The sequence below is a fragment of the Ahaetulla prasina genome, chromosome 14 (genome assembly GCF_028640845.1).
Source record: "Ahaetulla prasina isolate Xishuangbanna chromosome 14, ASM2864084v1, whole genome shotgun sequence".
NCBI classification, from domain to species: Eukaryota; Metazoa; Chordata; class Lepidosauria; order Squamata; family Colubridae; genus Ahaetulla; species Ahaetulla prasina.
Window position 1 is genome coordinate 20499789 of NC_080552.1, and position 14712 is coordinate 20514500.

General features: G+C 48.1%; 1 protein-coding gene across 2 annotated transcripts in view; it reads left to right on the forward strand.

The window, feature by feature from the left end:
* RADIL (Rap associating with DIL domain) overlaps positions 1 to 14712 on the forward strand; it is a 47671-nt gene that overhangs the window by 13502 nt on the left and 19457 nt on the right. Inside the window, exons 1-4 of one of the 2 annotated variants that reach the window (XM_058157174.1) lie at positions 2158 to 2917; positions 7076 to 7404; positions 9049 to 9729; positions 11446 to 11483. In XM_058157174.1, the coding sequence (XP_058013157.1) occupies positions 7126 to 7404; positions 9049 to 9729; positions 11446 to 11483 (998 nt within the window). In that variant the 5' untranslated portion in view covers positions 2158 to 2917; positions 7076 to 7125. Of the gene's footprint in view, positions 1 to 2157; positions 2918 to 7075; positions 7405 to 9048; positions 9730 to 11445; positions 11484 to 14712 lie in introns of those variants that run through there. The other variant, XM_058157173.1, reaches the window with a different exon arrangement.

A 14712-nucleotide genomic window follows, 5' to 3' on the forward strand; every position in this document is an offset into this window, starting at 1 on the left:
ACAACCACAAGCCCAGGATGCAGCCTTTACAACAGGGGTCTCCAACCTTGGCAACTTTTAAGACTTGTGGACTTCAACTCCCAGAATCCCTCAGCCAGCAAAGCTGGCTGAGGAATTCTGGGAGCTGAAGTCCACAAGTCTTAAAAGTTGCCAAGGTTGAAGACCCCCTTCTTTACAACCAAGCAACACCATGGCCTTGAAAGCAGAAGTTGCTTGGCTGTTGCCAAGAAATACGACCAGCTTTAGGGCCAAGTCAAACTTCGCAGAACAGCACACCTTGGCCCAGGAGGGAGTCACGTCAGGCCCAGAGCACGGGGTGTTTTCGTTTGCAAACCCAGGCCCAGCGTCAATCTGTCCCTCATCAGCCGCAGGAGCGTGGGAGGGAAATCCAGACCCAAAGGCCTGGACAGGACAGGGAGCGGGATCGAAAAGGTTTGGCCACATGGAGGGAAAATGCCCTGCGTTTGTTTTTCCAGCAAAGCTCTGGGAATTTCAGGAGGGTTTAGCAGTCGTCTTTGGAGGGCGAACCAGACTCCACTGTTTTTCTTTTCTTTTTTTGTATTTTGCGTTTGTTTGGCTCTGGCTGCCCAGAATCAATACGGAAGGTTCCTTTCCGACAGATAAGGAAATCAAAAGTTGGCCTCTTTTTTTTCAACAGAGGAAGCCACAGGCAGAATGCTGAAGTTTGGGGGTTTTGTTTTCCTGATTTTTCAGTTGAGGCGTTCTCTTCATTTTGACTTGGGAGTCTTTTTTCTTCGGGGGATCCTCAGGTTGGAAGGGACCTCCGAGGTTTTCTAGGTCTGAGGTGCTTCTAGTCCAACCCAGTGGTGGTATTTAATATTTTTTTTTTACTACCGGTTCTGTGGGCGTGGCTTGGTGGGTGTGGCAGGAGAAGGTTACTGCAAAATCTCCATTCCTTCCCAACTCCAGGGGGAAAGATATTGCAAAATCCCCATTCCCTCTCCATTCCTGGATATTGCAAAATCCTTGTTCCCTCCTCACTCCAGGGGAAGGATACTGCAAAATCTCCATTCCCACCCCACTCCAGGAGAAGGATACTGCACAATCTCCATTCCCACCCCACTCCAGGAGAAGAATACTGCAAAATCTCCATTCCCACCCCACTCCAGGAGAAGGATACTGCAAAATCTCCATTCCCACCCCACTCCAGGAGAAGGATATTGCAAAATCTCCATTCCACCCCACTCTAGGGCCAGCCAGAGGTGGTATTTGCTGGTTCTCCGAACTACTCAAAATTTCCGCTACCGGTTCTCCAGAACCCCTGAATACCACCCCTGGTCCAACTCCTAGCTCAAAGCAGCAATCTTATACCATCCCAATCAAAAAGTTGTCCTTGTGTTACGATGTATAGCCAACCCTCCTGCTCCCTTGAAAAGCTTTGAAGATCTTCAAGATCAAGAAGGTTCTTCAGCAGCTTGTGTCAATTGGACTGAAGGAGCTTCTTGGATGTCTAATGGAGATTCTCCACCATCCAGGTCATGGTTGTCCCAAAGGTGCTTTTTCAAGAGGCAACTGGACTTTCTTGTTTTTCCTTGAAGATGTTTCGCATCTCACCCAAGAAACTTCTTCAGAACTTCTTCTTCCATGGTCTATGGAGATTCTTTGTCATCCAGGTCAGGGTTGCTCTTTTTTCAAGAGGCAACTGGACTTTCTCGACTTTTTAGAGTAGAGTAGAGTAGAGCAGAGCAGAATAGAATAGAATAGAATAGAATAGAATAGAATAGAGGATAGGATAGGATAGGATAGGATAGGATAGGATAGGATAGGATAGGATAGGATAGGATAGGATAGGATAGGATAGGATAGGATAGGATAGGATAGGATAGGATAGGATAGGATAGGATAGGATAGAATAGAGGATAGGATAGGGTAGAATAGAATAGAATAGAATAGAATAGAATAGAATAGAATAGAGGATAGGATAGGATAGGATAGGATAGGATAGAGAATAGAGGAGAGGAGAGGAGGGAAGAGAAGAGAAGAGAAGAGAAGAGAAGAGAAGAGAATAGCAGCGTTTGAAGGGACTTTAGAGGTCTTCTAGTCCAGCCCCCTGCTTAGGCAGGATACCCTACACCACTTCAGACAAATGGTAGAAGAAGACAATGAAGAAGATAATCTTCATTATCTCAACCTTGAGGGTCAAATGTCCCCGTTTTCCTCTCTACATTTCAGTTTTGCTTCTTAGCAGGGTATTTCGGCCCCTTGCATGGTAGCCAAGTCCTCCTTTCTACCAGTCATTTGTGGTTTAAGCCATTGCTTGTTGTTGCAGTAGACTACTTCGCCCTACTTGTCCTTCTTTTGCCTAATCTGGAGCCGTATAAACAAACCCAGTAAGCCTCTCTGCTCCTTCTCTGTGCCAATCATTTCTTTTAAGTTTCCCAGCAGAGAGTTTAAAGCAAACAACCCAAAAAAAAATGTATTTAAGAACTGCAAGACCATTCCTCTACCAAATAAGGTAGATCGCCTGGTGGACTCAAAGCCGTTTCCTTTATAAATGGGCTTGGAGAGTTTTCTGATCCTGACTTTCTTCTTTCATCCCTGGAGAAGTTGGACCTTTTCTTTCTTTCTCCATACTTCAGCCAAGTGGGGAGAGAAAGTCCCATCTCTACATTTGGCTTCTCTCCAAGGACTGCAGAGTTTTGTTTTGTTTTTTTAAAATCACCCACTCTGGGATCGTGAGGAAAAACTTGAGAAATCTAGTCTGGGGGAAATAACGTAAAGTTGTCGTGGAAACCGGTGTCCCACCTCAAGGAGAAAGGCGAAACTATGGATAGAAGACAGGACAAGGGTTCAACCAGGACCAGCCGTCCTACTGGGCAGAGAATGGAGGATGGAGGCAAATCCAGTCGTTGCATTTGTGGGTCCAAATGAATTTGTGGGTTCCCCCACACGTAAGGTATGTGCTCCATCGCTGAAGGTTCTCGAGAAAAGATTGCACAACCATTTTGTCTGGAAAGGTATAAGGACTCCTGCCTTGGGCAGAAGATTGGACCACCAAGCTTCCTTCCAACTCTATGATTCTATCATTCTGTCACCAGAGTTCAGATAGAACTCTATGATTCTATCATTCTGTCACCAGAGTTCAGGTAGAACTCTACGATTCTATCATTCTGTCACCAGAGTTCAGGTAGAACTCTACGATGCTATCATTTTTGAGGTTGGCATAGTTGTATCTCCCACACCCCAAACTCTTTTGGGGCTACCTTTTTCAAGAGTCCCACCCAGCCTGCTCAAACATTGCTTCTGTTTAGCAACGACATTCCTTCGGTGGTCTTCCTTTATCGGTTCCTTCGATGGTTGAAGAGCAAAGATGTCAGAGATAGGAGTGTTTCACGGGGAGAAAGAGAGGGAGCAATGCTACTCTAGTTTTGCATGAGGCATATCGGACTTCTTAAATGAGGAGAGGGGCTGCCCCAAAGAAGAGGGGGGGGGCATGTAAGCCTGTCCTCCAAAGCACCAGAAGGCAGGACAAGAAACCATGGATGGAAACTCATCAAAGAGAGAAGCAACCTGGAATTAAGGAGAAACTTCCTGTCAGTGGGGACAATTAACCCGTGGAACAGAAGTTGCCTCCAGAAGTTGTGAGTGCTCCATCACTGGAGGCTTTTAAGAAGAGCTTGGACAGCCATTTGTCTGAAATGCTGTAGGGTCTCCTGCTTGAGCAAGGGGTTGGACTAGAAGACCTCCGAGGTCCCTTTCCAGCTCTAGTCTATTCTAAATCTGTGCTTGCATTTACAAGCTTAGGGTAGAGAGAGACAAACACACACACAGAGAGACGTCTCTCTCTTTCTCTTGGTCTCTCGGAGAGACGGTGGAGGGGAAGTTAATTGTTCCGTACCTCTGCAGCTAATGCGCAGAGTCCCCACCACTGCAGCTGGCAAATCCTTGTCAACCGGCCAGGTGTGCTTGCAAATGAGCTTGGCTTCAAAGCCAAGGGGAGACCGAGCGCCTGGGAAGCCCTTGGTTCAACTTTGCGGTAAGACGGGTAAGACGTTGAAGCTCTTCAACCTTCCTTGGTCCAGACAGGGGGAAGAACAGATCTGTCCTCTGCATTCCCACCTCCAGTTTATTTCCAGGGATTTGGGGAGTGGGAGGGGAGGAGGGAGGGAGGGAGGGAAGGGGCAAGTAAGGGAGGAAAGATACTTTCCCGTTTTCTTAATCCTCCCCCCACCCCCGCAGCGCGGAAGGCAGCTGGGAAAGGTTGCTGCACAAGATGTGAAATTGGATTTGTGTGTTTGCGTGGGTCAGAGGAAAGAGAGGGAGCAATGCTAACTCTAGTTTTGCATGAGGCATATCGGACTTCTTAAATGAGGAGAGGGGCTGCCCCAAAGAAGAGGGGGGGGGCGTGTAAGCCTGTCCTCCAAAGCACCAGAAGGCAGGACAAGAAACCATGGATGGAAACTCATCGAAGAGAGAAGCAACCTGGAATTAAGGAGAAACTTCCTGTCAGTGGGGACAATTAACCCGTGGAACAGAAGTTGCCTCCAGAAGTTGTGAGTGCTTCATCACTGGCGGCTTTTAAGAAGAGCTTGGACAGCCATTTGTCTGAAATGCTGTAGGGTCTCCTGCTTGAGCAAGGGGTTGGACTAGAAGACCTCCGAGGTCCCTTTCCAGCTCTAGTCTATTCTAAATCTGTGCTTGCATTTACAAGCTTAGGGTAGAGAGAGACAAACACACACACAGAGAGACATCTCTCTATTTCTCTTGGTCTCTCGGAGAGACGGTGGAGGGGAAGTTAATTGTTCCGTACCTCTGCAGCTAATGCGCAGAGTCCCCACCACTGCAGCTGGCAAATCCTTGTCAACCGGCCAGTTGTGCTGGCAAATGAGCTTGGCTTCAAAGCCAAGGGGAGACCGAGCGCCTGGGAAGCCCTTGGTTCAACTTTGCGGTAAGACGGTAAGACGTTGAAGCTCTTCAACCTTCCTTGGTCCAGACAGGGGGAAGAACAGATCTGTCCTCTGCATTCCCACCTCCAGTTTATTTCCAGGGATTTGGGGAGTGGGGGGGGGAGGAGGAAGGGAGGGAAGGGGCAAGTAAGGGAGGAAAGATACTTTCCCGTTTTCTTAATCCTCCCCCCACCCCCCGCAGCACGGAAGGCAGCTGGGAAAGGTTGCTGCACAAGATGTGAAATTGGATTTGTGTGTTTGCGTGGGTCAGAGGAAAGAGAGAGCAGAAGAGAATCTGGAAAAGGCTGACGGAGGAGAAGGAGGGGGGAAGAAGAGAAAGGCATGTCATTTACATGGCCCAGCCAGATGGTCTTTTGGGTGGGTGGGTGGGTGGGTGTGTCTCTCTTCTCTCTCCCTCTCTCTCTCTGTTTGTGTGCGTCTCTAATCTCTCTTGGAATATATTTTTGGCTCTCGTTCTGCTGCATGGCTTGGGAGGGAGGCCAACACCGAGAGCAGAATTAGGGAAACATCTTTATCCCGGCCGGCGGGATTCCGATGATGGATAAGTGGTCCCCTCCTTATCCTCACCCGCCATCCCAAACTTTATATTATTGTTATTATTCTTCCAAATGCGTATTTCCTAGTTAAAAAAACTCCCCCAAAAATCTGCATTTCACTGAAATGCCGCCATTTACAAGAGGTCACACAAGGGGCCAAGTTAGCCCTTGCACGTATGTGCTAGTCGTTTCTGACTCTAGGGGGGCGGTGCTCATCTCTGTTTCAAAGCCAAAGAGCCAGCGCTGTCCAAAGACGTCTCCGTGGTCATGTGGCTGGGATGACTCAATGCCAAAGGCGCACGGAACGATGCTACCTTCCCACCAAAGGTGGTCCCTATTTTTCTACTTGCATTTTTTATGTGCTTTCGAACTGCTAGGTTGGCAGAAGCTGGGACAAGTCATGGGAGCTCACTCCGTTATGTGGCTCTAGGGATTCGAACTGCTGAACTAACAGTAACTGAGTTGGAAGGGACCTTGGAGGTCATCTAGTCCAGGGGTCTCCAACCTTGGTCCCTTTAAGACTTGTGGACTTCAACTCCCAGAGTCCCTCAGCCAGCAAAGCTTGAGGAACTCTGGGAGTTGAAGTCCACAAGTCTTAAAGGGACCAAGGTTGGAGACCCCTGATCTAGTCCAATCCCCTGCTCATGCAGGAGACCTGTACTAGGGATTCGAACCGCCCGAACTGCCGACCTTTCAATCAACAAGCTCAGTGTCTTAGCCACTTTTACGCGGGAGAAAACCCGAATAACCAAAGACCTACATACAAACACCCGCGAAAACCTCAGAAAACAAATATATATATAGGTCTTTGGTTATTCGGGTTTTCTCCCACGTAAAATTGGGAGTGTCTTTGTGATGTTTCGACGAAGTCTCATTCGTCATCTTCAGGCTTCAGCTTCGTGCTTCTGGGAGCAATGTATATATAAAACTGGACAGGGTGGCTCAGTGGCTAAGATGCTGAGCTTGTCGATTGAAAGGTCGGCAGTTCGTTCAGTTCGAATCCCTAGTACAGGTCTCCTGCATGAGCAGGGGATTGGACTAGATCAGGGGTCTCCAACCTTGGTCCCTTTAAGACTTGTGGACTTCAACTCCCAGAGTTCCTCAAGCTTTGCTGGCTGACTCTGCCAAGTGACTCTGTTAACTCCCTTGATGCCGATGAGTCACCCAGGAACAAACAGTACTTCAGCTCTAGTTAAGCAGTTGATTTGCCTGCTACGAAGAGGCATAGCAGCCGTTGCTGCTTTTATATCCTGTGGGGTGTGGCTCCATGACTCAGCACTTCCTAGGCCTGCCCCACCCCTGCTTCTGTTGTTCCCGTCTTTCCTGCCTACGAAACCTAGGGTCCAGCCAGGCCTGATTGCCATCAGCTGGGTCTGGAGGCGTGGCCTGGGGGGGAAAGAGTCAGGTGACAGAGGCCTCGTTATCTCCTCCACCTGGCCTGCCTCTGGCTCCTGGAGCTGAGCCAGGGAAGCTGGTGCTCCCGAGGTAAGTCCTGATGGCCCTTCCCCCTCACTTTCCAAGTCACTTTCTGGCAGGGGGCCTGCCTCGGGGGGCGCAGACACAACAGTTAGATGGGCTTTACCTGCCAATCTTCTTCTCCTTCACCTCCAGGAATTAACGCCCAGGCTCGGAAGCTCCAGCGCAACCGGACCAAAGGCACCATGACTCTCTTGATGGCTTGTCATACTTCGCCCCCCAGGCTCAGGCGCACCGTCAGTGAGACCAGCCTTAGCCAAGCAGGCCCACCGAAGGACCAGAAAGAGGAGGGGCCGCTTCGGCGGCACTACTCCACGTTGCCGGAGACCCTCCGATGCATGGAGGGGGTACCGGACGGGCGGGCGGCGGCTGCCCTTGAAGAGCCGAATGTAGGCAACACCTTGAGACTCTCGCTCTATCAGTCCCCACATCTGCTGCTCTTGCAGGGATACAGCCAGCAACATGTAAGTGTCCCCCCTCACCTGAGGCAGCCTTTTTCAAGTTGTCCCCCTGCTAGATGCCTTGGATTGCACTTCCCATTATCCCCAGTCACCCTCCAGGTGCCTTGGAAAGCCATGCCTGTGTGTTGGAAAGCCACAGCCATGATTCTGTCAGCGTTTGTTGCAGAAATCACACCCAGAAAGCACACAAAAGATAAATGCCTGCAGCAGGATTCACTAAATATAAGAAACTTCTTCATATACATAATATGACATGAGACATATACCGTATACAATACCAAGAGCAGTTCTCAGAATCAGAAGCACAGAAGCACAGTTAACAGAAGGAAGGACAATAATAGGAGCACACAACTTATACATATCAACCTAAGCCATGCCCAAGCTCCAAGCTGTTTCAGCTCCCAAACAGACCTCATTGGTTGACTTAGTTGCTATGCCTCTACATTGGCTAACCTTGTTACCATGTCTATCCCAGTTGCCATGTCCTATTCCAGAAGAGTAGAACTACAGTTTCCATGTCTCCCTGCCAGGCTCCCTTTCCCATCCTGCTCTTCTCTAGATCCATAACTTTGCCATCGCCTCCCTTCTCGGCCAGCATCCCCTCCTACCCAACCCTGGGACATGTCCACCATCCCAGCATGAGAATCTTCCATCTGAATGGAGGAGGAAAATTCTACGTTGCTTTTGGTAGACCCTCTTGTTGGGCTGTGAAAGAGAAGTCCCCCACCCCCCAAACCTGGCATGAGAGTCCCCCCACTTCCAGTCAGGACAGGTTGACCCTAGTGGTGAAATGCAAAATTTGCTACTACCGGTTCTGTGGGCGTGGCTTGTGGGGGGGTAATGTGACTGGGTGGGCGTGGCCAACTATTTTTTAACTTTTAAAAGCATTTTTTCTACAACCTCTTTGGCCGAAGAAGCTGTAAAAAATGCTTTTAAGTCTCTGACGATCCCAGCTGAGTTGCCTGATCGTCAGAGGCTTTTCTTTTCTTTTAAAAGCATTTTTTCTACCACCTCTTTGGCCGAAGAAGCTGTAAAAAATGCTTTTAAGTCTCCGATGATCCCAGCTGAGTTGCCTGATCGTCAGAGGCTTTTCTTTTCTTTTAAAAGCATTTTTTTTTTGCCTTTAAAAGAAACAAAAGCCTCTGATGATCAGGGAACGCAGGTGGGATCGTTAGAGGAGTTTTTAAAAGCATTTTTACAGCCTCTTGGCCAAGAGGTTGTAAAAAAATGCTTTTAAAAGGTTAAAAAAAGGCTCTGACGATCCCAGCTGAGTTGCCTGATCGTCAGAGGCTTTTTTTTACTTTTAAAAGCATTTTCGGCTGAAGAAAAATGCTTTAAAAGTAAAAAAAGGCTCTGACGATCCCAGCTGAGCCGCGCGATCATCAGAGGCTTTTTTTTTTAACTTTTAAAAAGCATTTTTTCGGCTGAAGAAAAAATGCTTTTAAAAGTAAAAAAAAAAGGCTCTGACGATTGCGAGGCTCAGCTGGGCATGTGGGGGGGGGAGGGATTTTTGCTACTGGTTCTCCAAACTACCCGCCGCCATCGCTATAGGATCAGGTGATCTGGTCCGAACCGGGAACATTTCACCCCTGGTTGGCCCCGAGCTCAGCCCTTTCTTTCTAACTGCTTGTGTGTTGGGCTCTGTAGGACAGGCTAGTGTACCTCTTGAACCGCGAGCAACACACGGTTGGCCAAAGGACTCAAGCCAGCAAGCCAAGCATTAGCCTTTCGGCGCCGGACATCCTTCCTCTCCACTGCTCCATCCGGCGGGTGAAGTTGCCCACCCGTTCTCACCACCGCTGTGAAGAGAAGCTCATCATAGAACCCATCCCGGGTGCCAACGTCTCCATCAACTTCTCCGAGGTGGGCAAGACGGTGATGCTCCGTCACGGCGACCTCATCTCCCTCGGCCTGTCCTACCTGTTTCTCTACAAGGACCCTCTCAAAACTCAGCTGCTGCCGACCCAGACGCTGGCGAAGCTCAAAGCCATGCGCCGGGCTTCTGAACCCGAGCCGTCTTCCAGCACCTGCAAGTTGTGTGGCGCCCATTTCAAAGACAAGGCCGCCTCTTCCAAAAAGCAGGAGGTCCAGTCCTCCTCCAGCCGGAAGAGCGGCCGGAGGAAGCTGCAACTGGAGTTTGACCAGGCCAACGAAGATCTCTTGCTAAGAAGGATCATGACTCTCATCGAACCCACAGGAGACGACCACAAGTTGGCACCGGCCTTTTTGTTGTGTCTCTGCATCCAGCACTCGGCCACCCATTTTAGGCTGGGAGACTTTGGGCAGCTGCTCCTCAAGGCGACGAAGATGGTTCAGAAGAGCGTGTGGGTCAGTAGTACGTTTGTTATAAAAGGAGGAAATGGGAGTGGATTGGCGATTTAGGGTTTGGTGGTGGGACATCTTTAGTCCTGGTTGGTTTCGTTCTGTTTTCACTCCTGCTCTCGTCTGAGGGGGCCCTTGGTGTTGAATCAAGAGCTTTGGGAAAAATCTTTCCACCACAAAAATATTTTGTTGGCGTCGGGACAAAACGGGGCCTTCTCTGTGGTAGCACCAGAATTTGGCTGTTTTCTTGCAGATGTTTCAGGATCACCATCAGTGCTAGAAGGGAGAGGGGTTTGGAGGAGGAGGAGGAAGAGGAGAGAAGGAGAAGGTCTATGGGTCCTTGGTGGTTTCTAAACTTGTATGGTTTCCTTGGAGACGTTTCATGACCCAACTAGGTAACTTCATCAGTGCTAGAAGGAGGTTGGGTTTGCTCTGTTTATATAGAAATGGCTCGCTCAGTCAGTGTTGATGGGAGCCTTCTTGGTCGTTCTCTGATAGGGCTGTTATTTACTGTTCATTTGTCTGAGCTGATAGTTCCTTGATTGGGGCATTGTTTACTGCTATTTAATTCCCACCAGTACCAGCAAGGCAAATGACTTGTACATAAAGAGAGAGGTAAATCCACACTCCCTTACACTGAAGATGTTGCCCAGTTGGGTAATGAAACATCTGCAGGAAAACAACCAAACTCAGAGAGCACCAAGGACCCCTCCATTCAACCCTGAGCTACAAATTCTTTCTTCTGTTGGTTATTTCTCCGATCTTCTTGGTTCCTTTCCCCTCTTCTCCATGTCCAAATTCGCATGGTAGAATAAAATAGAATCACAAGAGTTGGAAGGGACCTTGGAGGTCTTCTAGTCCAACCCCCTGCTTAGGCAGGAAACCCTACACCACTTCAGACAAATGGTTATCCAACCTCTTCTTTAAAACTTCCAGTGTTCGAGCATTCACAACTTCTGGAGGCAAGTCGTTCCGCTGGTTAATTGTTCTAACTGTCAGGAAATTTCTCCTGGTATCTGAATGCCTTTTTTCTTCTTCTTCAGAAAATGTAGATTACACAGATCACACCGAGGTCCTCATTTTTGTACTCATGGCACAGTAAGACTTGATTGTGGGCGTTCTGTTCTCAAAATATGCACCGTTTATCAGTTTTGCCGTTTTATCAAGGAAAAAAAAAGCCGTCGAATGCAAAATTATGGTGGGCACGTCGGCTTTTGAATTCAAAATGGTGGTGTTTTTTTTAGATCAAAACATTTTCAGGCTGATCAAAGCAACGACTCTGGAATGCCCAACGCTCCCTTCAAACTTGAAGCATTTTGAATTCCGAACCGTTTTGAGGTTTGAAATGCTGTGGCAGGGCCCTCCCGTACGCCAATGTTAAAAGAAGCGTAGGCACAGAATGGAATTTACATTTTGATGGCCACATTTCCTCATTTAGGTAATGTGAATTGGTTGGGTCGGTCTTTGTGGAAAAAAATGTAAATGAAATCCTTGGTTATCCTCATAACGGCCACCAGAAGTGGACCCTGCGGTTCAAGCAGCTAGAAATCTTGAAAAGAACATTAATTCTTGCACATAAACGGTGCTGTTTTGGTTATCCGCGCAACGCAGAATCTGGAGATCACAGGTAGTTTTATCCATTGCTGTATTTCTTTAGATCACTGGCATGTATTTTGATTTTTTTTTAAAAAAAAATTGTTTCGATGTGTTTTCCGGTTCTAGGAGAAAACTAACGAACTTGCGGAAAAACAATCCTTACAGTAAGTTTCCTGTATTCATGTTTCTTTCAAAAATAGTTCACCTCTCACGCAAGGGTTAAGGCCACAATCTCTTCAGAATCTGAATCCAGGAAAATCTTTCCACCCAAAAATCTTTTGTTGGTGTTGGGACAAAATGGGGCCTTCTCTGTGGTAGCACCAGAATTTGGTAATTCCTTTTAAAGCGAGTAGGTGCACTTTGACCCAGGGGTGAAATCCTCCACGGATTGCCACTGGTTCACTGCTCTACATGTGCAGTGCTCATCAAATGCACGCTGCGTACAAGCGCAGTGCGTGGCAAACATGTGCGTGCACGCATGTGTTTGCCCGAACCGGTGCGAACCGGTAGCATTTCACCCATCTGGTTTTCATGCCTAAGGCAGAGCTAGAACTCACCGTCTCCTGGTGATTGGCCCAAAGTCACTTAGTTGACTTTCATGCCTAAGGCAGAACTAGAACTCACCGTCTCCTGGTGATTGGCCCAAAGTCACCCAACTGCTTTTCATGCCTAAGGCAGAGCTAGAACTCACCATCTCCTGGTGATTGGCCCAAAGTCACTTAGTTGACTTTCATGCCTAAGGCAGAACTAGAACTCACCGTCTCCTGGTGATTGGCCCAAACTCACCCAACTGCTTTTCATGCCTAAGGCAGAGCTAGAACTCACCATCTCCTGGTGATTGGCCCAAAGTCACTTAGTTGACTTTCATGCCTAAGGCAGAACTAGAACTCACAGTCTCCTGGTGATTGGCCCAAAGTCACCTAGTTGACTTTCATGCCTAAGGCAGAACTAGAACTCACCGTCTCCTGGTGATTGGCCCAAAGTCACCCAGCTGGCTTTCGTGCCTAAGGCGGAACTAGAATTCACTCTCTCCTGGTGGTGCCTAACCCATTAGGATGTATTTTAGTACTCCTAGAGAACCTTGTCATGCATTACAACTTTGCCTAAGTATTATTGATTAACAAATCCTGCAGAATTTGCACTCCCTGGGAGCAAAATGTAGGTTGGTTATTTTTTGTTGCTTCCAACAGGCGACACACGAAAGAGACAGTGATATATTTCAGCGAATTGCAACTGGTGTCAGGCTGTGTTCCTTGCACGCATGGGTCCTTTATCTTGTTTGAGTAGCAGGCGCCCACATACCAGATTACCAAACATCCTTATCTTTTTTTTTCCCACTGTCCTGTCCCCAAGAATTTGATAGCAGGACCCCAAAATATCTTCCGCAAAGATCAAAAGGCTTTGAAGAGACTCCTGCACGCAGAAAGAGTTGAGTTACGATGGCAGTATTTGAAGGAGAAAAAAGAAATCTAACTGGGTGGGGGGGGGAAACCCATGAAAATGTAAATCCAGAGTTTTCAGTCTTCCTTGAGATAATTGGAGCAATCTTATCGGATAAGTGAAGGGTTTGGGTGAGGGGCTGTCATTTTGGCAGATCCCGCTGAAATGGAGAAATAAGCCCATTTTATGTCCCACATTTTCAATCCTCTCTGAGTAAAAAGACCGATAATCTGATGGGGAAGTGGGGGAAACTAATTGAACGCAGCAGGCGTGAGAAAAAGGAGGCACGCTTTAAAATGAGATGACTCTGAGCCAGCAAAAAATAAAATTAAAATAAAATTAAAAAAAGGAACATTAGTGCCGTGTAGGGATAAGCAAAGGGAAATATTTTTGTCGGGGAGACCCATGTTCAAGTCTCTACTCAGCTTTGAAGTTCATTAGTCTAAATTATGGTGTTGTTTTACTAGAGGTTATACCAGGGGTGAAATCTACTTACCTTCCCTACCGGTTTTGGAAGTGCGTGCTCTGCTTGCACTCACTTTGCTCATGCACGCACATGCACCATGTGCACGTTTCGACCCTCTGCACATGCTAAAAAATGGGTTACTTCCTGGTTAAAACCAAGAAGTAACGACATCCGGGCGGATGGGCGGAGCCTCGTGCTGCCACAGCTACCAGTTCTCCGAACCAGTCCAAACCGGTAGCATTTCACCCCTGGTGTTGTGACTCCAGCCCCTGAACCTGGCCCCATGCCCGAAAGTGACTCAAAGAGTGAGGGGGAAGGGCCGGTAAGGCTTACCTCAGGAGCACCGATTCCTTTGGCTCGGCTCCAGGAGCTAGAACCAGACCAGTCGGAGGACGTAATGAGGCCATCATCCCCTTATTCCTCCCTTCCCCAGGCTACGCCTTCAGACCCAGCTGATAATAATAATCAAGCTTGGCTTGACCCGCGCTTCAGAAGATTAGAGAGGCGGCGTCATCAAAAGGAAGGGTGGGGCAGGATCCCCACCCCACAGGATATATAAGGAGCTTTGGGACTACTCTCACTCCACGGGAAGCAAAGTTTAGCTGATCCGTTTCAAAAAGAGCTGAAAATCTTTCTGCGTGAGTCATTTGTTTGAACTTTGGCAGGCAGCTGCGATTTCTCTGCCAGGACTGATAAGAGCCGTGAATCCACTGTCTGAAGGCCAGCTCATGGGTCTGAAGTGGGGAAGGAGACAGAACACCTGGGTTATAATATAACATGCCCCATTGGATTAATATTTTAGAGATATTTCCTTACCTTACTAGAAAGACCATGAGTGGGTAAAAAAGGAATGAAGCAGGAGCAACTTCTGGCTGCCCCACTGAATTTCCTTGTGGGGATCTGGCAGGAAGCATCAGAATCCCCTCCTTCCTTCCTTCCTTCCTTCCTTCCTTCCTTCCTTCCTTCCTTCCTTCCTTCCTTCCTTCCTTCTTTCCCTCCGAAGTGAGGAATTGCTAGAGCGACTGGGGAACTGTCACAGAATATTCCCCATCTTTGCTGTCTGGATGGTCCACTCTTTCAGATTCTTCATCCTGGCTCCATTGGGGGCAGGTGAACTGGTCCTGCAGGCTGCGTGGCAGCACAGATCTTACTACATCTGGATCAGGAGAGGGCAGGCTCTCTTCCAGCGAGATCCACAAATAGACTCGCTGCTTTTCGTGGGAAGCCAAGATGGTCAATCCATTAATCTGAAGACTGAATGCATTTTCAGCAGGGTTGTCCTTGGCTTCAGGGAGGCGAAAATCCTACTGGGGATTGAAATAGGGGGAAAGGCGAGGTAATTCTCACCCTTCGCAACCTACAGCCTTCCAGAAGTGCTAGGAACACAACCCTCAAAAATAGAACTACATGAGAAATCTGGGCAGCTGCTTCTCTCAGCACATCTTGGCAGGACTGGGAAAGCTCTCCTAGCCATCTTAAGACTTCTT